This window comes from Carcharhinus amblyrhynchos, chromosome 3 (genome assembly GCF_965287045.1).
Source record: "Carcharhinus amblyrhynchos chromosome 3, sCarAmb.v2.hapA, whole genome shotgun sequence".
NCBI classification, from domain to species: Eukaryota; Metazoa; Chordata; class Chondrichthyes; order Carcharhiniformes; family Carcharhinidae; genus Carcharhinus; species Carcharhinus amblyrhynchos.
This window is the reverse complement of record NC_137326.1, coordinates 85,780,769-85,806,613: the sequence shown is the minus strand read 5'-3', so window position 1 is coordinate 85,806,613 and position 25,845 is coordinate 85,780,769. Positions and strand designations below refer to the sequence as shown.

General features: G+C 41.1%; 1 protein-coding gene across 2 annotated transcripts; it reads right to left on the bottom strand.

Moving 5' to 3' along the window:
• Positions 1-927: 927 nt before the first annotated feature.
• Positions 928-25,845, bottom strand: LOC145341438 (serpin I2-like). Of its 2 annotated transcripts, none has more exons than XM_080186387.1 (9): positions 25,791-25,845; positions 24,935-25,195; positions 24,531-24,761; positions 15,843-16,037; positions 11,565-11,757; positions 5,588-5,685; positions 4,380-4,466; positions 3,622-3,705; positions 928-1,084 (listed from the first exon to the last, which is right to left on the bottom strand). In XM_080186387.1, the coding sequence occupies exons 2-9, from the start codon at positions 25,191-25,193 to the stop codon at positions 1,008-1,010; spliced, it is 1,224 nt and encodes a 407-aa protein (XP_080042513.1). In that variant the 5' UTR covers positions 25,194-25,195; positions 25,791-25,845; the 3' UTR covers positions 928-1,007. The 2 variants fall into 2 exon arrangements, with proteins under 2 accessions (XP_080042513.1, XP_080042514.1); XM_080186388.1 differs by having other exon boundaries at positions 25,750-25,827.

The following is a 25,845-nucleotide window of genomic DNA, read 5'->3' as shown; positions in this document are numbered from 1 at the left end:
CTGTTTCTATGTTTCTAAGGGACAGAGCAGGGATGAATCGCAAAGGCAATTGCAGAGTGAGGCATTAACAGGAATGGAAGGAATTCAGGGAAGAGATAGTTAAGTGCAAATTAGGCATGTACAGTTAAAGTTAGATTATTCACAGCTAATTCACCCTGGTGACAAAGAAAATAAAAAAAACAGAGAAAGTGGCTTATGCAAATATGGAGAGGAATATTCAGTTAATAACCAGAAAGATTATGGAAAGGACAGAAGGAAATTGAAATAATTAATTTGAGAGGCAAACAGAGTATGCAGGAAGAGATTAGCTGTCAATATTTAATTTAACCTAAAAATATTGGATAAATGTATGAAGGGAGTCAATAACCAAAGACAATAGATTTAAAATCATTAGCAAAACAATCTAGATGGATAATAGAGTTTCACTTAGAGATTGTCAGTATCTGGAATGTTCAACCTTAAAAGTGGTGGCAGCTGATTTCAGAATAATTTTAAAATGGAGTTAACAATAGAAACTCTACAGTGCAGAAGGAGGCCATTTGGCCCACTAAGTCTGCACAGCCCCACCATCCCCTGCCCCAACCTTGCAATCCTGTGAATTCACGACAGCCAATCCACCCAGCCTACACTTCTTGGGACACTAAGGGGCAATTTACCATGGCCAATCCACCTGATCTGCACGTTTTTGGACAGTGGGAGGAAAAGTTGTACTGGTATCTGCAGATTAGGAATTTACAGAGTTATAGACAGAAAGTAGGAGAGTGGAATATTTTTGTTAGTGTACCTTCCTATCCCCAGAAGTCAAAATCAATATAATCTGCTCTTTTTAAAATGGCTGTTCATGTGCTTTGGATTCCTGAATTGCTCTTGGAATAGTTTGTTGATTTTAATACAGTTCCACATTGTTTATGGTTAGGGTGTGTCAATATAATCAGATTTTATTTTGTTTAAAACAAAATACAAACAACAAATTCAATGATATTAGTTTACACAATATTGTTTATATTTTACAATGCATCCTTATCTCTCCCATAGGAGTTCATCACGTCTGGGTCCATTACTCTTCCCACAAATAAGACTGAACCTGAAAATCAAAAATACTTATATTAAGGCCAAGAAAATGGTAGTATACCGAATACCATAGATTCTACACAATTTATACCTATTAGAATAAGTGGTGGTGCTATATGCTATTCTACATTTATATACCTAAACTTCTTTTAAAATCCTCGAAAATGCACTTGAGAAAGCAACTCTTAGGAAGTATTGTTAATTGTGCTACTTGTGATCATTCTTGAAAAACTGATGTATTCATCAATACCAAGGTAATTTCAACAAGTTTTGCCTTCTTAAAACAAAATAAAAAGTATTACCAGTGTACAATATATGTTAATTCAGGATCAGCTTGTTTGTCCAGGTTGCTATAAATTTTTTAAAAGATAAGAGGGAGGCAAAAATAGCAAAAGACATAATAGCAAAAGAAAAAGCATACAAAGTGGTGAGGATTAATGGGAAGCCAGAGGATTGGGAAGCCTTTAAAAGTGAGCAGAGGGCAACTAAAAAAGCAGTAAGGGGGGAGAAGGTGAAATATGAGTGTAAGCTAGCTAGTAATATAAAAGAAGTTAGGAAGAGTTTTTTTTTCAACATATAAAAGGTAAGAGAGAGGCAAAAATAGACATTGGATCACTGGAAAATGGGGCTGTAGAAGTAATAATAGGAAACAAAGAAATGGCTGAGGAACTGAATAGTTACTTTGCATCAGTCTTCACGGTGGAAGACAGCAGTGGGATACCAGAGCTCCAGGAGAATCAGGGGGTATAGGTGAGTGTAGTGGCCATCACTAAGGAGAAGGCTCTGGGGAAATTAAAAGATCTAAAAGTGAATAAATCATCTGGACCAGATGGACTACACTTCAGGGTTCTAAAAAGACAGCTGAGGAAATTGTGGAGACATTGCTAGTGATCTTTTTGCAATTACTGGAGGGTCCCAGAAGATTGGATAGTAGTTAATATAACACCGCTATTTAAGAAGGAAAGGAGGCAGCAGGCAGGAAATTATAGACCAGTTAGCCTGATTTCAGTCATTAGCAAGATTTTAGAGACCATTATTAAAGTTGAGATCTCTGAGTACTTAGAAGAGCATGATAAAATAGGATTGAGTCAGCACAACTTCATCAAGGGAAGGTCATGTCTGACAAATCTGTTAGAGTTCTTTGAGAGGTAACAAGAAAGATAGATAAAGGAGAACTAGTGGACACAATTTATTTAGATTTCCAGAAAGCCTTTGGCAAGGTACTGCACGGGGGACTGTTAAATAAGTCAAGAGCCCAAGGTGTTAAGGATAAGATTCTGGCGTGGATAGAGGATTGGCTGACTGGCAGAAGGCAGAGAGTGGGGATAAAGGGATCTTTTTCAGGATGGCAGCTGGTGACCAGTGATGTGCCTTGGGTTGGTGCTGGGACCACATTCTTTCCTAACATACATTAACAATTTGGAAGAAGGAATTGAAGGCATTGTTGCCAAGCTTGCAGATAATATAAAGAAATTAGAGGGACAGGGTAGTATTGAGGAAGCAGAGGGGCTACAGAAGAACATGGGCAGGCTAAGAGAATGGGCAAAGAAGTGATAGGTGGAATACAATGTGGAAAAGAGTGAGGTTATGCACATTGAAAGGAGAAATGGAGGCATAGACTATTTTCTAAATGAGGAAATGTTTCGGAAAGTAAGTATTTATTAGTCACAAGTTGGCTTATATTAACACAGAAATGAAGTTATTGCACACAAAGGGACTTGGAGTCCTTGTGCAAGATTCTCTTAAGGTTAACAGCTGGCAGTAGGAAGGCAAACGCAATGTTAGCATTCATGTCAAGAGAGCTAAAATACAACAGCAGGAATGTACTTCTGAGGCTGTATAAGGCTTTGGTTAGACCCCATTTGGAATATTGTGAGTCGTTTTGAGCCCCATATCTAAGAAAGGATGTGCTGGCCTTGGAAAGGGTCGAGCGGAGGTTCACAAGAATGATTCTTGGAATGAAGAGCATGTCGTATGAAGAATGGTTGAGAACTCTGGGTCTGTGCTCATTGGAGTTTAGAAGGATGAGAGGGATTTTATTGAAAGTTACAGGATACTGCGAGACCTGGGTAGAGTGGATGTGGAGAGGATGTTTCCACTAGTAAGAAAAACTAGAACCAGAGGGCACAACCTCAGGCTAAAGGGATGATCCTTTAAAACAGAGATGAGGAGGAATTTCTTTAGCCAGAGGGTGATGAATCTGTGGGATTCTTTGCCGCAGAAGGCTGTGGAGGTCAGGTCATTGAGTGTCTTTAAGACAGAGATAGATAGGTTCTTGATTAATAAGGGGATTAGGGGTTATGAAGAAAAGATGAGTAATGGGGATGAGAAAAATATCAGCCACAATTGAATGTCGGAGCAGTTTCAATGGGCCGAGTGGCCTAATTCTGCTCCTATGTCTTATGGTCCAATGGTGTAAAATCTAATTTCACAATTTCGAGTTTGGTTAAGACCATAAAGCAATTTGCATTGTTTAATAATTGATAACTGAACTCACACAACTGTCCAACAAATTGCATGAACAAACAAGCTAAATCAACAAAACATTACCTGTCAAGTTGCTCCGTATAAGAAACACAAATGGACGATTAGCCATAAATTGTCTAGGAAGGCTCATGATTGCTGCTGTCATACCTGCATGGAAAGGTGCAGTATCAGGAATATTACTTCAACCACTACCACACTTTGCACACTGTAGTAGAAACTAAACAACATACTTCAAATTTATTTTATTTTGCACTAAAGATGCAATAGTTGTATTTCCCTCCCTTCTTATTAATAATAACAGTAAGCGTCAGCCTTGGCTGAGTGATAAGATTTTTGTTTCAGCCTGTGTCTATAGACCACTGATAATGCAAAGGAAATGGAGAAATCAACTTGAAGGAACTTGCAGAAAGCTGAAAGAACTGTAGAGCAATGTGGTTGGGGCGGGGCGGGGGGGTGTGGATTTCAGTAATCCAAATATAGACTAGGATAGTATCCGTGCACTAGGTAAAAAGAGGAAGGAATTTTCGAAATGTGTTCAAGGGGACTTTCCTGATCACTATGCTTCCCACAGAATAAGGCAGGATGCTGGACCTGGTTCTAGTGAAGGATGTTTCAATGGGATATCATAAGGTTTTGAATAGTTATGGAGAAGGGGGTAAAAAATACTTCACTGAAGGAGAGATGGTTTTAGTCTTAGTTTTATTCGTTAAACCATTATCTATTGGCAAGTTTTCTTTTTATTAAAATGCAGAGATGAAAAACAACTGAGGTATACATATTAAATACAAAACTGATGTGGATTTGATGAAGTGATGAAATACCTGTTGAAGCTGCTGCTTCACTCCCTTCTTCATTTATTTCAATAACTGCTTGATGGATTGCTTGAGAAATGTGCAGGTCAGGTGAGTCTATTAAAATGAGCAGTTATAACACTTAGCAATGAATTTACATATAATATTTACTATTATTGAGCATTTTTGGTGATCATTCTATTGTTCATTTCTATACTTAGCTAATTATCAGTTTTCCGATATTCATAATCTCTTATTAATTAATATTCATTTATTCTCCAACAAGCCATCATGTTAATAAGATTATTCTTACTAAATGTGGAAAATTAGGACAACTGTTCATGTGTTACTACAATGTTCTGTGACACTAAGTATAGGTAGAGTTTAGATTCTCACTCATAATCCTCCATTGTGGTAGATATTACCCCACACAAAGACATGGCCACAGTCACAAATGAACCATGATATGCCTTTGTCTCCAAATTATTGGTTGCATCATGGATATTATGTGGCTAAGGAAAGGACATTGTTTAGTACAGAGACTGCCTAAACGTTCAAAAAATAATTACTTAAAATCCTGAGTACAATTAGCAGTGCAGAATTCAGTTAGTTTCTGTGCGGATTTGCTCCAAAAGTATTTACTTTCCTAAAAAGGGGTCATTGTAACGTAGGACAGAGTCATGTATAGAAGCAAGCATGGAGACACTCCTAGTTTGGACCTTTACTATTCCTGTGTATAGTTTCTAATAGTTGATAAAAGCTTACTGTTGAATTACTTAAAACTACAAATAACTTAGTAAGGTTTACTGAACTATGCCCAACACCTTATAGCACTAGTCAGAGCCGCAAATATATCAGGAAGCTGCACACTTATTCCCCACAATTTTCAGCCAATTCATTTTAATAGGTGGAAAATATTAGGGGATACACACATACTTTCCGAACATACATTCCTGATAAGCATGACTCCTTTGAAATGACACCAACATGGTAATTCACATGAATTCCTCTTTAAATTGCTGTATCAGTTTTTTAAGCCATACTCTTTTAAGGGTTACTTATTCATTTCATTTTGCATTGTTACATAAATGACAAGTAATGCACTGAGATTTATTGAATGATTATATATGCCTGGGCTTCCATGTAGTTCCCCATCATTCCAATATGTACATTAACCTCAGAATCCAGTCCCAATGATATTTTAGCAAGGATTGCAAAAAGAACACTAATATTCATACCTGTGATTCCAGAAAGATCACTTCCATTTTCAAATATTTCTGTGATGTTGAGAAATTTAAATGGTTCTTTCAAATCTAACTTTTGTTGGATTTTAAACCTAGAAATGTTACATTGGGAAAGCAAACGATTAGTACCTGAGTCTAAAGCAAACTACACAACATGCCCCATCAGTTGAACAATCAAGAATGGGTAATGGCTTTCTTTTTATGTCTAGATTTATTCCATGAAGGCGGAATTCTCTGGCTGCGCCAGTCTAAAAACCAGAAATTCCCGCCCGACTGTCATTGAGGTTCTACGTTGTCCACCTGCTAAAATTCCAGTGGTGGGCAGATCTCTCAGCAGAGAACCATACTCACAAAATAAGGGCCATAACTTTGTACTCCTATATTTGTACACACTCTCCCTTTCAGAGCGGTGACCTGTTTGGCTGCAAGCTCACTTCTCTGTTAATTTTTGTGTGCGCCAGGTAAAATCAATTTTGTGGCACACCCTATTTTGCAGCTTGAAATTCCAACAGGTAAGCTGAACTATTGAAGAGATAACAGCTGTTGAGTTTTGATTTGAAATAGGTCATTCTAAATGCCAAAGCAAGTTGCATGTTGCCTTCACTTCCATTTCTGGATATAAATACACTGGCTATAGCAGTTTGAAATGCAGTATTAGTGCAACTATCACTGCCAGATCAGTAGCTGCTGTAACCATAAGTGGCTAGTAATGACTTGTTTATACTAACTGGCTAAGATTTAAAGGCCGGAACTCTACCACCTCACCTGCCCAGAATCGGAGTGGGCGAGAGTCTGACAATGGAAATCTCCATTGACATCGGAAAGGAATTTCCAGTTTCGCCCGAGCAAAAATTCCACTTTTTTTTATTAAAAAGGGGCTAAAGTTTATTTATTTGTTAGTCACAAGTAGTCTTACATTAACACTGCAATGAAGTTACTGTGAAAACCCCTTAGCTGCCACACTCCAATGCCTGTTTGGATACACTGAGGGAGAATTTGGCATGGCCAATTCACCTAATCTGTGGATTGTCAGAGGAAACCAGAGCACTCAGAGAAAACCCAGGTGGACACAGGGAGAATGTGCAAACTCCACATGGGCAGTGACCCAAGCTGGGAATCGAACTGGGTCCTTGGCGTTGTGAGGCAGTAGTGCTGACCACTGTACCACCGTGCCACCCCATTAGTCTGTCAGCATTGGAGTGAGTTGATGTCCAAGCCATTGTATTACATATATTCTCTGATGAAAATATTTAGCCACCCAATGCATTTAACTAAATCTTGGGTAAATTTAGAAAAGCCCATGAACAGTTTCCAAACTGGGTTTGATACTGCACTTTAGTTAGCTTAGTGTTTAGTGTTATGCTGCTATAGTGGCATTTGTGCAAAATGGAAATCTGCTTTGCAATGGTATTCAAGTCTCAGTAGAAAGTCAACACAATATTTATAGATTACATGTACTTTATTACTGTTTCCCTTCTCAGTTGGCCCAAACACCACTGTGGGCAAACCTTCATCACATAGGCTGCAATGATTCAAGAAGATGGTTCATCACCACTTTCTCAAGGATGAGCAATAAATGTGACACTCACACCCCAAAACCAAAATTGCATTAATTTCATTTTTGGGACCTTCAATTCTGTACATCAGTTTCCATGATAAAAGAGTATTTCCCCAAATTCTTAAAACTCTGCTTTGGAGTCTGCTGTTCTGTGTCTATAAGAGCAGTCTAGATTAACTCATGGCATAACCACTGCATTTTCCTTTTGGAAAAGTTTCCTAGCATCCCAATATCAAACCTGTAGGAATTTCCAAGTACAAGGTTATCACGCGACAAGGTGATATTGGAATAATCCCATTTATTTTAAAATTTAAGCAGAAGCATATTTAAACAATAGGGAATAAAGAAACTGAACTGAATGGAAAAACAGGACACCCTGAGATACATTTTACTTCATGATATAAATGCGGAACATACATGAAAATATCACCATTTTCATTATGCTAAATACTAATCAATTTCTTGTGTTGTTGCAATGGGATTGATTGTCATGACCAATGTTATTTTTGTTTAGATCAAACAGGAATTTGCATAGCGTATCTTCTCACAAACTTTATTTCCCTTTGCAGAAGAGCAGGGAACTGACGGAAGGATTCCCAAGCAGATTATCAGCTTGTTGAACTGATGTGAACACTCCTTCCACTGCCAACAAGTCCTGGCTCTGGACCTGGAGCTTCTGGTCCAGAGATAGGAATGCTCCCACTGTACCACAAGACCTCCTAAATAGGAATTTGCGGGGGGGTGGGGGGTAGTGGAAATGTTCTTGAGTAGAATTTTTTCATTCATTTTCTGTTTGCAGTTGTTCATATGTGACTGACGCATATTTTTGGGCTATAACTTTCTCTTTACAATGGATCCTGTAACTTAAACTCACTTCAACTCATTTAGAATATTACCCGTTTTTCATACTGAGGAATCATTTGAATTATTACAACTCCCTTGTTAAAAGTACAAAGTTTTGGATTGAATTAAGGCTTACTGCTAGGTAATGGTGCACTGGCCCAGATTTGGTATATAAAGTCATCTAAGAGTGGTCGTTTTTAGTTAAACTTGCCCTTGTTGAGGTTTTCAAAGATTTTGCATGGCAAATTGTTGAAAGTGTAAGCTGGAGATATTGCAATGAGGGAATGGGACAACAGAAACTTGAGTGAGCTGAGCAAGCAACTATTCATCTTCTTAAACAATTAGAATGGAGGATTGAGAACTAGGCAGAGAAGGACTGAGAAGGCTGAGTGATTGAGAATAGCGAAATTACGTGAAAAAGCAGGTGCAGATGAAGAAGGAGAGAGAAACTGGATTAAGAGAGAAAGAAAGGAGTCAGAAAGGAAAAAGTTAAAACAAAACTTCTCAAAATCTCCAGTAACAAGTAAAACCTAAAAGAACGAGATGCCAGATTATCAATTTTCAGTGTTGTGGAAGTTATCATGTTATTAAAGGAGTACTTGAATGAGGTTGGACAAGACCTAACCTTCTGTCACAAGTTAGTTTATACGATTTATACAGTGGTTAACACTGCTGCCTCACGGCTCCAGGAACCCAGGTTTGATTCCAACCTTGGGTAACTGTTTGTGTGGAGTCTGCATGTTCTCCCTGTGTCTGCGTGGGTCTCCTTCGGATTACCCGTTTTTCTCCCACAATCCAAAGTTGTGCAGCTTAGTTTGATCGGCCATGTCAAAATTGACCCTTCGTGTCCAAGTGTCCAAGATATATACGTTAGGGGGTTAGTGGAGTAAATACATGGGATTATGGGAAAACCTGGATAAGTGTTAGTGCAAACTAAATGGGCCGAATGGCCTTTTTTTTTAGAGATTCTATAATTCTATGGGCCCTATTTTACCATTTTGATTCTAAGTGCTGGACGGACTTGAAACTGAGAGTGCTTCAGATCCGGTTTCTAGGCCCATTCTGAGGTGCCCCCATATGCACACTGCCTGCAAGAGTATTAGCAAGTCCAAGCCTGTGGACAGGGCTTAACATGCCTAAAACCCTGCACCTCCGATCAGTGCATCTAACTGCTCATGAGCATAAAAGAAATGATAGAATGCCACTCCATTGCGCTACTTGCTGCATGCCTGACTTTACCAAGTTTTCATGCCCAGAAACGGGCGCAACGTGATAGTAAAATCGGGCCCTATGTACCTGTTGTGAAAGTACAGAAACTGCTTACCATTGTGACATGGGTTCATCAAGCCAAGTGGCCTCCTTCTCTGCTGTAGCCAGCATTTATATTTTATTTCAAAGGTGAGACAGCTTTTCGCAAGGCTTTTAGCAAAGCAGCACAACTCAGACAGCAAATCAAGCATTTAGGGTTTAATTGCACATTCTGCCTTGCCTTGAAATTGCTGCACCATTTGTGCTGTGAGCTTCACTGTTATTTTGATGGGAAAACCTGGGCCATTGCTTTTGTCATACAGTATGTTGACGATGGTGCTAACTCCTGAGGTCACTGATAATGGAAATAACTAAACCCACAAGAGCTCTGAATTGTGAGAGTAAGTAATTAAAAAAAACTAAAGGATACCAATGTAAAGCGAAACAACTACCCATCATGTCAATCAGCAACTGAAAGAAAAAGGCCATTAAGATTTCAGATTTTCAGTGGCATTTCCAGATTTTTCTATTTTGGTTTTCTAATACCATTTGAGAAAAGGTGACAACATATTTTTAACAAATGCATTTTTGGCTGATGCCCACAGGATCTTGGAGAACCAATCAGAAAATATTTGTATAATCTGAAGGCTGTACTTGCAACTTGAACTGCTACCTTTGTGTCAAAAAATTAGGTGCTTGATGCCGTAAACTGAGATGGATTTTGTAATAAATACAGATAACCAAGAAGTGATTTATTCTTTAAAACAAATGCACACACTGCTTATAAGATTTACTTCCACCTAATGCTTAAAAATAGCTTTTACTCCCAAGTACTGTCAATTCTGAGAATTTATTTAGTGGGATACGTATCTCCTCCAAGCTTGATGCTGTCCTTCTTGCATCCTCAGACAGGTACATTAATCACCATTGATTGGATAGAAATCAAATGCAAGAACCCTGACTGATGTTTGCTTCATTATTCCATTGTCACGGTGGCACAGTGAATAGCACTGATGCCTCACAGCACCAGGGACCAAGGTTCGATTCCCAGCTTGGGTCACTCACTGTCTTTGTGGAGTTTGCACATTCTCCCCATGTCTGTGTGGCTTTCCTCCAGGTGCTCTGGTTTCTCCCACAGTCTGAAAGACATGCCGGTTAGGTGCATTAACCCGAATAGGAGTGTGACGACTAGGTGAATTCCACAGTAACTTCATTGTTAATGTAAGCCTTACTTGTGACTAATAAGTATGCTTTACTGTGATCATCTACTGCCCTGACTTGAACCATACTCAGCGCAGATCGTTCAATCAAACCTGGTGACTTAACCTGGTGACCACTTGGAGGATTGCATAAAAAAACTCAGTGTCAAGTCTGAGACGATTGGGGAGATACTGCCAAAGAAGTCACATGGAAAGGCAAGCCACAGGAACAGTCACATTCATTGTATAACTGTCCTGCTCGAACGCCAGCCCTTGAGTGGCTGAAGGGGTAATTTCCTGGGCCAATCACCAGGATACCTGACCCACCCTCTTAAAGAGGCTATGCCCTGCATCCATAACACCTGAGCTTGTCATCTTTCTTTGGAGAGGAAATTCATTTATTCAGATGTTTAATAATGCCTGATTTGAATATTACTGTGCTTTAGGTATTTAGTGGCGATCTGAATCGTATTAACATACTTAATATGATTCAGAATTAACATGGGGGCAGCATGGTGCCAGAGTGGTTAGCACTGCTGCCTCATAGCATCAGGGAGCTGGGTTCAATTCCAACCTCAGTTCATGTCTGCGTGGAGTTTGCACACTATCCACGTTCCTGCATGGGTTTCCTCTAGGTGTTCCATTTCCTTCCACAGTCTACAGATGTGTGGATTGGCTATGCTAAATTGACACTAATGTCAGGGAGATTAGCAAGATGAATGTGTGGGATTATTGGAATAGGGCCTAAGTGGGTTTGTGGTTTGGGTAGACTTGATAGGCCAACTAGCCTCCTTCTGCACCGCAGGGATTCTGTGATAAAATCACTTTTACATTTTGATAGCAGTTCCACTTGCAAACTCACTAGAATAGTTTCCAAGATCTTGTCTGCCTGTACAAACATTTTCTGATTGGTTTTCATGGCAACAATCAAATATCTTCCAATAACAATGTATTCATACATATATTTAAGAGACTGTGCATACTTTCTATTGCAAATTTCATCTCTTAAAATATGCTTACTTTCTACAAGCAGAAACAATCCTCAGAGTTCACAAACCATAATGAGCTGTTACTGTTCTACCAATGCGAACAGAAAAAGGAACGATACGTTTTGCTAACCAACCTTGGAAGATTAACCTCAATGTCTTCTTCTGCCATTGCGGAAAGCCAATGTTGGATCATCTGTGGTGTGATAAGCTTTTCCAACTCTGTTAAATCAATTCCTTCTGCTGGTAGAACCAAGATTATGCTGGCCTCATCTCCACTGTAGGGTAGTTCTAAAACCTGATAACTGATGTTACCAGCTACAAAGTAGCCTGTAGAAAGATAATTTAAGTACCAATGATTGGAATCAGACTGTCAAAATCTAAGTTGGCTTTATAGTAACTTTTTATGTAAGTGGTTAATTAATTAGGGATTTTCAAATAACAAAGAAATGAAGATAGCTGTCAAATAAGGAATCTCGTGTATAGACTGGGTGGCCACATGGGTACTGAGATGATGCAGGTGCAAAAGGGGTGACATGTGGCGAGTACGGGAGATCTTCCCGGGATATGGGCAGACACACAGCATGTAAGAGCTGCTCAGTGTTAGCAATTTTATTGTTGTTAGTCCCTGCCCGCCAGTTAATGCAACCGAGTATTGTTGATTGTCGGAAAAACCCATCTGATTTGCTATTGTCCTTTAGGGAAGGAAATGTGCCATCCTTACCTGGTCTGGCCTACGTGTGACTCTAGAGCCACAGCAATGTAGTTGACTCTGAATTGCCCTCACAATTACTACAAAGTCTCAACAAAGAAATGAAACTGGATGGACCACCTGGCATTGACATAGGCATCAGAAAAGACAATGGCAAAGTAACAGCCCTTTCGATCCTGCAAAGTCCTCCATACTAACATCTGGGAGCTAGTGCCAAAATTGGGAAAGCTGTCTCATAGACTAGTCAAGCAACAGCCTGACATAGTCATTCTCATGGAATCATACGGTACAGATAACACCCCAGACATCATCATTACCATCCCTGGATACATCCCATCCCACCGGCAGGACAAACCCAGCAGAGGTGGTGGCACAGTGGTATATAGTCGGGAGGGAGTTGCCCTGGGAATCCTTAACATCAGTTCCAGACCCCATGAAGTCTCAGCCTTCAGGTAAACATGGGCAAGGAAACCTCTTACTGATTATCACATACCATCCTCCTTCAGCTGATGAATCAGTATTCCTCCATATTGAACAACACTATGAGGAAGTACTGAGGATGGCAAGGGTGAAAAATATACTCTGGATGGGGGATTTCACTGTCCACCACCAAGAGTGGCTTGGCAGCAGCACTACTGATTGACCTGGTCGGGTCCTAAAGGATACAACAGCTAGACTGGGTCTGCAGCAAGTGGTGAAGGAATTAACAAGAGGAAATAACATATTCAACATCATCCTTACCAATCTGCCGGCTGCAGATGCATCTGTCCATAACAGTATCAGTAAGATTGACTATCGCACAGTCTGTGTGGAGGCAAAGTCCTGTCTTCATATTGAGAATAACTTCCAATGTGTCGTGTGGCACTATCACCGTGCTAAATGGGACAGATTTCAAACTGATCTATCAGCTCAAGATGGGAATGCCCCCTGCTTGCCTGCATGGGTGCAGCTCCAACAACACTCAAAATGCTTGATACCATCTAGGACAAAGCAGCCCGCTTGATTGGCACCACATCTACAAATATTCAATCCCTCCACCACCGATGCTCAGTAGCAGCAGTGTGTATTATCTATAAGATGCATGACAGCAATTCACCAATAATCTTTAGACAGCACCTTCCAAACCCATCACCACTTCCAACTAGAAGAATAAGGGCAGCAGATAAATGGGAACACCACCAACTGCAAGTTCCCCTCCAAGTTCCCCCCATCCTGACTTGGAAATACATTGCCGTTCGTTCACAGTCGCTGGATCAAAATCCTGGAATTTCCTCCGTAACAATATTGTGGGTCAATCTACAGAACATGGACTGCAGCAATTCAAGAAGGCAGCTCACACCTTCTTCTCAAGGGCAACAAGGGTTTGGACAATAAATGCTGGCCAGCCAGCGACACCCACATCCCAAGTAGTACTCCTACACTGTATGCTAGTTCAGTCACATGAACCAGTTGAGTTCATCGTCCCATTTTAGAAAAGTAGCAATTCCAAATTATTTTTAAGAGGTGATTTGTTTGTTTGTCATTGCAGCACAGATACAATGGGCTAAATGGTCTTTTTCAGTGTTGAATGATTCAATGATAGTTCATCAGTTAAAGAATTTGATATGAGATTTTTCTCCAGATGTATTTTGCAAATAAAATGGTGCATTACATGTATGTTTTGAACACGCTCGCTATTATAGATTGTCACCTACTCAAGGCATGTTTGTTAGCTATAACAATCATTTTTTTTTAAAACCGAGAGCAAGCTTGCTGCTCCACAGTAACTTCCATAAGGCAGTCAGATTTATCACATCTTTATGTCCTATTGTCTCTCTTTTTTAACAGCTGAATAAGCAACAAGACCAAGATCTGCTGTTCACTACAAAAATATAAAATTAATATAAAAGGGACTGATCATCATGGATCATAGAACCCTACAGTGCAAAAAGAGGCCCTTTTGTCCCATCGAGTCTGCACCGACCACAATCCAACCCAGGCCCTACCCCCATATCCCTACATATTTTATCCACCAATCCCTCTAACCTATACATCTCACGACGCTAAGGGGAAATTTTAGCATGGCCAATCAACCTAAACCGCAAGTATTTGGACTGTGCGGGGAAACCGGAGTACCTGGAAGAAACCTACGCAGACACGAGGAGAATGTGCAAACTCCACACAGACAGTAACCCGAACCTGGAATTGAACCCAGGGCCCTGGAGCAGCAGTGCTAACCACTGTGCTACCTTGCAGTGAGTTAAAATGCACACATCTGGAGAAAGTTAGTGACTCAAAGTTGCAATGCTGCATATAATGTTAATGTTAACAGTAATCAACAGTGAATGAAAGAATAGAATCTTCCTACAAGGCATTCTCTATTTCAGATGGCCAATTTTTATAAAATACGTTAACAGTCATAAATTAGTAACTATTTTTTAAACTAGTAAGTCCAAACACTATCAGCTGCCATCTAAAGGCATTGGTTAAAAGGTTATTAATTGAAACATTTATTTCCTAATGGGGAGCTAGGTGTACTGATGGATAATCATAGATTGTACTCCTGCACACCTTCATAACAATAGAAAAATAATTCTTAGGATGGTATACAATATATTGTTGTTATATACAATAAGCAATTATTATATTGCTTTATTAAAATGCTGCATTACAAATATAGAAAACATAAATAAAATAATTAAGTGAGACAGGCATAAACAATTCTTACTGTCACACCACACAAAATTTATTTATTGCCTGACAGTGTTGATAAAAGAACTGTTGGGAATATTATGTGCAAGTTCACAGATGACACAAAGCTCTGTGCTGGTGATAGAACACTTGAGGGGAAACAGCTAATAATTGGATCTAGGTGTGATGGGGAAATTTGGCTGTGGCAGCCAAATGGCTTTCAATTTAGATAACTGTAGCATTAATTGATAGGGCTAATGGGTTTGATTGGAAGAATTAAAATGCTGAAGGGACTAGGTTGTTCCCATGTGGATAGATTATTTGAATTAGATTTGAAGGAGAGGACATAATTATGAGTTACATCAGCAAAGAACTCGATTAGACCTCAGGTGATTTTTCTTTTTGCAATCATATATTTTTTTGAATCAGTTCCTTGCCCATGCAGTGAATGCAGATTCACTACAAACTTTCAGAAACTGGGCAAGTGCTGAGGGGAGACTAACATTTCTGTATTAAAAAGTAGGTGCGATAATAAGGGAAGTACCTTATTGTTACTGTTTTCTCATTCATTAAAGGGATGCGAGGCCAGCATTCATTGCTCATCCCTAATTGCCCTTAAAAAGTGGCAATAAGCTGCCTTTTTTAACCACTTGTGGTGTAGCTTACACATAGTGCTGTGAGTAATGGAGTTCCAGGATTTGGACCCTGCGACAGGATGGTGAGTGACTTGTAGTGGAACTCCTAGTGGTGGTGTTCCCGTGTATTTGATCTCCTTGTCCTTCTAGATCAGATTGCATCTGGCTCTGAAGACAGTCTACCCAGCCTTCTTACAAGGCAGTTTTCAAAATACCTGTCAACCATTTGAGTTGCCCTGTATGTGAGGCTCATGATGGTCACATGCAACATGACTGAATGGGATTGGTTTGATGGATCAGCTGGTATTTTCCATCTGTTTTTTATACTCTCTTCACAAAGTTTACTTTATTCTGAATTACTGATTTTGATAAAATGTGTATTTTTTGATTGCACTTACCAAATCTGCTCACCGCTTGTTGGTGCATCATTGGTAGCTGAACAACTGAGCCATCTTGTTTGGTAAACTCCATGAGTCTGGTGTCCTCTGATTTGAATTTATGTTTCCATGTCCCCTTGAAGTAAATGGCATTAACTAAAACTAGCTTTGTCAAAGAGTTGAAAGATTGACTTGTAACCAAGTTCTTAACTTTACCTGAAAGCAAACAATTGATTTAGGCAAGGTGTTTTTAAAACAATTTTAACCAAATTTTATAACAACTCTGTATTTTAACGACTACCCCAGTAGAAAGATCAGCTCTCATGAGCTTCGGCATAAGGTCTATCTCCCTTCCTGGATCCTAAACCGAACTTTTTGCAACCTCCATGTCCTAGTGGCCCTGAACTGATCGCTTGATCCCATATCCACTCAATCGCAAAGAGCATCTCTTTTTGTCTCCATCTCTGGAGATTACTGCTGAAACCTCCAGCCATGTCTTTGTCACCTTTAGGCTTGACTATTCCACCCCTCCAGTTATCAATCCCCTGTGTGTCTCAGCTCATCCAAACTCTATCACATGCCAAGTTACATTAAGTTATCAGCCCTGCCCTCTCTCATCTATATTAGCCACTGGTGTTTCCAATATAAAATTCTCATCTATGTCTTTAGGGATAGATAAAACATGCTGGCCTTGTTAGTAATGTCCACATCCCATGAATGGATTTAAGAAAGTCCATTCATGTGTGGCACATTGAAGCAGTGGTTAGCACTGCTGACTCACAGCGCCAGGGTCCCGAGTTCAAATTCTGATTTAGGTCACTGCCTGTGTGGAGTTTGCACATTCTCCCAGTGTCTGAAGATGTGCTGGTTAGGTGGATTGGCCATGCTAAATTTCCCCTTTGTGTCAGGGGGGCTAGCTAGAGTAAACGCATGGAGTTATGGGGATAGGGCCTATGTGGGATTGTGGTCAGTGCAGACGCAATGAGCCAAATGGCCTCCTTCTGTTCTGTAGGAGTCTATGATTCTCTGATCTAGTCCTTCTCCAGCTCTGTAATCCTGTCCAGCCCTACAATCTCATCTGCCTCTCTGTTCCTAAGGTCCATCCAAACACCCACTCTTCTTTACACCATTGGAGTTGTGACTTCAGCCACTGAGACCCATGTTCCAACAATTCCTCCCTAAACCTTTCCACCTTGCCATTTCCCGCTCCTCCTTAAAGCCCTTCTCTTTGGTTGCTATTCTTAATAGTTCCTCATTTAGTTTGACATCTATTTTGATAGTTATGCCTCTGCAAAGTATTTTAGGATGTTTTTAATAAACATTTGAGACCCCCAGGAAATCACACCAACATTTTTTCCTCATATATCACTTGATTTATTAAGCACTCTGTTTCACGATTGAATTTGCTGTCAGGGTGGGATGCCTGGTAGAAGTAAGGGCGGGAAACGTCTTGGGATGGGCAGTGCTAAATGGCACCGGAAAGTTCTCCGCAATAACATCCAGGGAATAACTAAACCTGCTATCCATCGGCTCCCTTGGTGTGGGGGCATTAAGCACATTTCAGGCCTCTTCTATGAAGAAACGCGGGGAGTCCTGAAGGTTTTCTTGGAGAATATCATTCAGGACTCAGTTACCTACACTGAACACGCCAAACGCAAGGCTGTTACTGATGACACGAAGATGAGTGGGAAAGCAAATTGTGTGGAGGACACAAAGTCTGTAGAGAGATCTGGTTAGGCTGAGTGAGTGGGCGAGGACCTGGCAGATGGAGTATAACGTTAGCAAATGTGAGGTTATCCACTTTGGAAGAAATAATAGGATGGAATATTATTTAAATGGTGAAAAGCTGTAGCATGCTACGGTGCAGAGGGACCTGGGGGTCCTTGCGCCCGAATCGCAAAAACTCAGTCTGCAGGTGCAGCAGGTGATCAAGAAGGCGAATGGGATGCTGGCCTTTATAGTGAGGGGGATAGAATATAAAAGCAGGGAGGTCTTGCTGCAACTGTACAGGGCACTGGTGAGGCCGCAGCTGGAGTACTGTGTGCAGTTTTGGTCCCCTTATTTGCGAAAGGAAATATTGGCCTTGGAGGGAGTACAGAGAAGGTTCACTAGGCTGATACCGGAGATGAGGGGGCTAGCTTATGAGGAGAGATTGAGTAGATTGGGCCTGTACTCGTTGGCGTTCAGAAAGCTGAGGGGGGATCTTATTGAGACTTACAAGATAATGAAGGGGCTAGATAGCATAGAGGTAGAGAGATTCTTTTGCACTCAGAAAGGAAACCAGAACTAGAGGGCACAGCCTCAAAATAAGGAGGGGGGGGGGGGTGCAGTTCAGAACAGAGTTGCAGAGGAACTTCTTCTCTCAGAGGGTAGTGAATCTCTGGAATTCTGTGCCCATTGAAGTGGTGGAGGCTACCTTGTTGAATGTGTTTAAGTCACGGGTAGATTTCTGATAGACAAGGGAATTAAGGGTTATGGGGAGCAGGCGGGTAAGTGGAACTGATCCACTTCAGATCTGCCATGATCTTATTGAATGGCGAGGTAGGCTCAAAGGGCCAGATAGAACATAGAACATTACAGTGCAGAACAGGCCCTTCGGCCCACGATGTTGCGCCGACCAGTTAAAAAACAATGACCCACTAACCTAAACCAATCCCTTTTCGTCCATAAACCTATCCACGGATCTCTTAAACGCCCCCAAACTAGGCGCATTTACAACCTCAGCAGGCAGGGCATTCCAATCCCTCACCACCCTCTGGGTAAAGAACCTACCCCTGACATCCGTCCTATAACTACCCCCCCTTAATTTAAAGCCATGCCCCCTCGTGCTAGCTTTCTCCATCCGAGGAAAAAGGCTATCACTGTCCACCCTATCTAAACCTCTAATCATCTTATATGTTTCAATGAGATCCCCTCTTAGCCGCCTTCTTTCCAGCGAAAACAACCCCAAATCCCTCAGTCTCTCCTCATAGGACCTCCCCTCCATACCAGGCAACATCCTGGTAAACCTCCTCTGCACCCTCTCCAAAGCCTCCACATCCTTCCTGTAACGTGGGGACCAGAACTGCACACAGTACTCCAAGTGCGGCCGCACCAGAGTTGTGTACAGTTGCAACATGACGCTGGGACTCCTAAATTCAATCCCCCTACCAATAAACGCCAAGACACCGTATGCCTTCTTAACAATCCTATCTACTGGCCTACTCCTGCTCCTATTTCTTATGTTCTTAAGTTCTTACTGCTATGGATGTTGTGTATGGCCTGAAATGCCAAGGACGAACCTTCTACAGTTTTGGTAGGTGAAAACTGAAGGGAAAATATTTCTGTTTCTGATATGTAACATTCTGTTCATTTTTTTTAATCTAACGGTTACCTCACAAACAAACCCACCCCCCCCCCCTGCAACACACACACACACACACACACACACAATAGATCAGTCTGCCCAGGAAAGGGACACTCTGTGCCCTGAAGTAGCAACCTTACAACACTTTGTTACTTCTAATGGAAAATGCTGCCTCCAGCCAAGGTCAGACAATCTGAACTGTAAATTTTAGGCATTTAGAAAAAGAAATTCCCAATGTGAAAATTGCTGCTCCTGAGGCGTGAAGCATCTGATTTGCCTACCCTGGGATTAACCAAACACTTTAATCAAGGGAACATTGCATTTAAACAGCTCCACAACACCTGCGCTCATTCACTCCAGAAGGATGACAGTAATGAATCCTGCTCCTTGGCTCACAGAGGGTGGGAGGAAACCGGAGCACCCAGGGGAAAATCATGCAGATACAGGGAGCACTGTGTGCTAACTCCACACAGACAATCGTCCAAGGCCAGAATTGAACCCCGGTCCTTGAGGCAGCAGTGCTAGCCACTGTGCCACCGTGTTGCCAAACTAATTGCTATAGATTGGCTGCTCTTCTTGTTCAACAGCTCCATTATTATTGTCGTGTGATTGCCAGGATGGGAAAAAGAGAATTAGATAGACTGTGGTTTTTTATTATATAGCAATTCCTAATTGCAAATTTATTGCCATTGGTATTGATCATTTTAAATGAAAATGTTAATTTAAATAACTGTTGCTTTCAAAATTCCTGCAATATCAAACTGTATTTGTTGTTGCAAATGTTGTTCATGATGGGTTCACAGATCCAAGGTTACAATTTAAAATCGTAAATTTACCAAATGATCTTCCAATCAGTTAAAGAAACTGCTGGATGTAATAATTCTCACAGGCTTATCTTTAAGCATATTTTAAATTGTTAATTTCTGTGACTTCAGATTGTTTTCTTCAAATCATTCACTGGGGATTGGGATGATGTCAAAAGGTGAATGAGAGGACCGCTGATGAGGGCTTGTCCAGCCATTATCGTTACATAATATGCCTGGTCACCCTGACACAGCCATGTTACAAAAAGAAAAAATATATCCAGAATTGAATGGAGGACACTGAAGCTTAAAGAAAAGCATTTTTATGACCAGATATTTTGTAGAATTTCTGGTCCAAAAAAAGTAGTCATATTTTAGCTCATACAGCATGAAACAGCGTGCTGTCAGCATATCTTCCTGGGTTGTTAAAATGCAAAGCTAAATTACGTAACTTCCTACAGAGCGGGGAAATTCCATTATGACAAATTAATATTCCAAGTTCTCTGTTCCCAGATTCTGACTATTAACATTTCATAATGCTGGCTGCCCCCTACTGTTCTTTTAGCTAATGAATAAAAAGAAATTCAGATGTACAGTTTTCGTTAACCGGGAAACAAGCATTCTTCTGCATTGTGGAACAGAAAAGTTATTTGTTGTTTGAGTTGTATTTATTTCAGCTTTCCAGTGTTCACAGCATTTTTCTTATTGTTTTACAGCTGGTATGCATTGATAGAAGGGTAGGCTATTAAAGTATCACAAAGTTTGAACTGATATTTAAAAGAGCATCCTCGCTCACCCCACACTGGCGTTTTTTTTCCAGTGGTGGAGGCGGTTTGCCATTGGCCGCTGGCAGGGTTTTCTGGTTCTGCCAAGTCTACAAGGTTTAGCGTGGCTCGTTGGCCCTGTGGGAAACCATCATGGAGAGGTGGGGGCAGGAGTTGTCTTTAGTCGGACTGGAACATCTTGCTAGCAGGAAGGGCAGGACAATCCCACCCAACATTCATTACCTGTAGACTACATATATGCAAAACAGATTGGCAGATTAGAAAATAACTCAGAAGTAATGGCCGCGATTCTCCCTAAAGTGCTGAATTTGTGAGAAACTGTTCTGTTTTGTCGGTTCAGTTTCTCACTCGAATCTCCGCACTCTGTGCACTGCAGAGGTCCCAATTGTGAATCTCATTTAAAACCCAGGGGGGCGGGACCTATTCACACCAGAGTCTGACAGTTTTGGAACTCTGCACATGCACAGTGGCCCTGATCTATCAGACTCTCCGTTTGCTGGCCAGCCCATGAACGCCACAGTTCTGTCCCTCCAGCCATCACCCCCGCGCCTCCCCCATGGTCTGATCATGGCGCCCACAGCAATTCCTGGGCCAGCCCTGATTTCCCCCGTATTCCGGAGCACCCCAATGTCCAGATCACTGGCAGATCGCCTCTCCCCGCTACTCCTCCCTCCCCCTCGGGGTCAGATGCCCTCTTTTTCCCAGAGGCAGGTCCCCCATGGCAGACCACCCACAGCTCTCGCCTGCCACAATCACTGCCCTCCCTCCCATCCCAGACATGAACCTGTCTGCAGAGTGGCAGCAGGACTCCCCACTCCACCAATCGCCCCCTAGGCTTCACCCACAGTAGGCCCCCACCTTGGCAATGCCTGATGGGGGCACCTGGGCACGGGCACTTTGCCCCTTGAGCAGTGCTGGGGCCACAGGTTGTCATTGCCAGGGTGCCCATGCCCAGGAGACACCACCCCCCAGGGAGCCCTGATTGCCTCATCCTTTGTTCCAGCATGGTCTCCCGCTGGTTCCCCAAATGTGGGGTGCTAGTATAAACCCCGTTGGAGTGAGGTTTAATCAGGACCTGAAAGTTCCTGATAATGCACTGCTAAACATATTTAAAATACATTTTAAAAAGATTCAAATGACTTCCCTGCCTTCCCGTCAGTTTCCAGTGTGGTCTGACTGGCGATTGTTCACCGGCTCTGGGAGATGCACATGTGTTCTCAGCACCTGTGCAAATCCCAGTACAAGGCTGGCGATGCGCATTGGTCACCGCGACCTGCCAGAAATATTGCAGGTCACGATGGGAGAATCGTGGCCAATGATTCTTGACTGGATTACTCAATATAAGCACAAGGCAACAAAATTTACTTTTTTTTTCACAGGTTAATTTTGACATGATTCATATTGAAAGGAATTTTTCAACATGTATTATGACTTTTCAGTTGGCGCAGTTTGTTACCAAACATGTTGCAGACTTTGAGAATAGGATAATTGTTTTTAAGATACTTATATTTACATACTTCGTGATTACTCATTTTAATCTGTGGGAAACACACAGGTGTTCCTGGGTCCTTAAAATTTCCATTTTCATTTTTGCCAACTACTTTTTTCTATGCAGAGATAATTAGTTTGAAAGCATGGGGGTAGTTTTTAAGGATGAGGTTCTGTTTTCCTGAAGTGAGCATTTACATTAAACCCACAGACATTTTAAGAATAAAATCTTAAAAAAAAACATAAGGGAACCATGGTGACTGGGCAACTTAATCATAGCAAGAAGTCCAGTACCAGTCTTCTGGCCACAGCGAAATTTCCCCAAGTGTCAGAGGATGGAAGCAGCTGAGATGGAATTCTCAGCTGGCAGTACCTGCTTGGCTTTTGGGATTCCCCTCCATTCCGCTCTGTGCCTGATAAGAAGAGCTCCGGCATTGGGAGGGAGCATGAGGCACAAACTCCACAAATTACAAGTATAGTCCAACCTCCTTTTCTCCCCTCTGCCACAAACCCCATCCCACGGTCCCCATCCCACTCTCTCTCACTCAGCTTTGGCAATCCGGTGCCTCTGGTGGACACACTTCTGCCAGCTGTCACCCATTCAGATGGCATGAAGAGCTGCTAGCCCTTGATTGGCTGGCAGCTCTCATCGGGCAGGACTTCCTCCACCAGGGATCCGAATTGCAGTGAAGACCTAATCGTGGCCACTTAAGTGTCTGAAGGGCACTTGATTTCATCGCAACTCTTCTATGGAACTGATGGTGGTTCCCTGCCAGTTTTCTAACCATCAAAAATGATGTACCTGCATTCCCCTCCAAAAACCTCACTACTCTCTTTAACACCTGCCAGAATTTCAAATCACTGCGTAGATGTGGTCCAGATGTGGATTTACTTCAATATTGTGAAGAGAAGGATGAAGAAATGGAAGAAGTGAGGCTGAAGTCTCTTGGAATCAATTATCCCCAAAGACACATTTCGCCTGTACCTAAACATATGGGCAGATTTTTAACTGGTAAGAGGGGGTGGGCTTGGGTGAAGGTTAAATTTGAAAAAATGGCACCAGGTCAGGAATCTGATGTGATCCTGTCTATTTTTAGGCCCTGACCTGAGCAGGTTGATAGGTGAGAGAGAACCCCCACCCACCATGCAGCTGCTAGCTAAGTTAATTTAACAAACAAACAGGAAATAACTTCATCCTGCCCTTAACAATCAATCCAACGGTTTCCTGAGCTGACTGCATCTCACCAATGTCAACAAGGGGGAAACTACTGTAAAACTGACAAGCTGGGAAATGAAACTGAAGTCACCAAACTTCTTCTGAGATTGTGCCTTTTTACTTGACCGATCGCTTCCTACTTCTTGGAGATCAGTTTACCTCTCTTGCATTTTAGGCGTCGTGATCCACCATTCCCTGCTCTCAACCTTCCCCAGAACATGGAAGTAACTTTCACAGCTCTACCCTGCATCTCTGGTGAGGAGCAAAAGTGCCAACAGCATCAGAAATAACTGCCTTCTACTCAGCCATATGCTGCTCCACAGTACATAGCTGACAGATACAGAGGTCCAGCTGCGACAAAGCACAGCACCCCCCTCCAATACAGAGTACACAGACAGAGGTTCATCTGAGCACCAGTAATTCAGGCTTTCATGTTGCTGACAACTGCAGTCTACAGGGACAAATTTCTTTCCCATCATAGCAAGAGGGCACATATTGCTATTGGCAATCAAGTTGGAATTATTGGAAAACCTGTTTTCAATTACAAATGGGGTGTTAGCCTGTTTCCACATCTGTTGCTCACTTACAGAAAGTGACCAAAGAGGATTTCAAAGAAGCAAGATTACTACCACTCTCCAGAAAAACAGCAATGTCCATGCCTAATACTTGCAGCCCAACGATGTTGTCTTAAGTACCTCATTGGCCGATATCATCAAAATGAGGTCTTAGAAAAGCTATGGCAATGTTCAGGGCTGACTGATTCTGAGCCAAACAAACCTGATGCTCATACCGTCAGCTCCAAATTCACGGTTTGGATTTTCCACTTTTTCACTGTCTATTTTTAGATATTTATTTCACAGCCAATTACCTTCTTGATGTTCCCACAGATTTGAAAGATAATTTTCAAATTTCTGTTTCATGCTGTTGTATGAATCATTTGGAACGAGACATATTTTCTTCCGTGTAGAGGGATTGCAACATCTTAACTTACTTGGAATGGTCCACCTGCAACTCAGTTACTTTGTAGACTAAATAACACTATTAGCCATAAATGAGTGTACTAAAACTTACCACTAGTCTGATTAGCGATCCATGTATTGATAATATTGGCAGCAGATACAGAATCTTGAAAATTCACATTTCTTACAGTATTACCAAAGAATTGCTGGTTGCTGTGGAGATATTGTTCAGTCAAGCGGAATCCATCCTGAACGTAAATTGCATTGCCAAGTTTTAGCTTGTATAGCCTACTACCAGCAGACATGATTTTAGATTGCTTTTTCAACATAGAAAATTCCTCTCCTAAAATCAGAATAACAAAACTTTAACATTCAGTAGACATAATTTTAAAGTTAACCTATTTATTATAAGCCAAATGTAGACGAACAAGAAAGCGATTTTTTTTTGACAATTGGAAGTCCAATTTTTATGTCGATCACTTTAAGCATCAAGTACACAGCAAGAGTTTTATCTACCTTCCTGTGCTTTATCAAAATGTAGACCTTTTCTTAACTGTTGCAAAGTGGTTCCTCTGGCACCCAGTTCTATCATTGCTAGGCCCAGACTGATAGACATCGGTGAACAAATAAGATTTTCGTTCTTCTGCACTGAACGAATGGCATGATAAAGATCAACTGCAAATTCTGTGGGAACATTACTAGGAAGAGAATCAGAGGTGGAAACCATCAACGCTTCAGAGAGCAACAGTAGACTGCAAAACCGCAGCATTCTCATCGCTGTGGAAAAAATAGAAATAGACTTCAAAATGTATTGTAAACAGAATTTTAAACAGAATTAGCCCCCTTTACAATAATGAACCAAATTCAAAATCATTTTTTCATCACACTGTTGTATTGCTTAATTGATTTCATAGAGACTGTGCAAAACATTATTGTCATTCAAAAGATTCATTATGTAAATGTCAGTTAATAATTATTTGGGAATCATGACGGTATATTTTAGATGTACATGGTCAGATCAATTCTTCTACTATGAGATAAAATTTAGAGAATTAGATGTATTTTACCAAGAAGATAATTTTGGAGAAAGTAGAGTTTTGAGAAATACAGTACAGCAGCAGAAGTGACACAAGCTCTCATTTCTTTACACAGCAGTTGACTATATGGCATTTTTTCAGTTCAGGTAATTTGTTGGTTCACTTCATACTGAGCAGTAGCAGAACTGAACCTGCTTTGGAAATTTGATACACACTAAATTCACAATAATATGTTTGAATTTTATTAAACCGTAAGATACCTAGCCATTAACGTTATAGTAGTTCACTACATACATTTTACAAAATTATTTTGTGCAGAATTATTTCATACATACGTGTGTGAAAATGCAATTGTTGTGTTCTGGAAAAATGCTCTGCCTATGCAGAAAA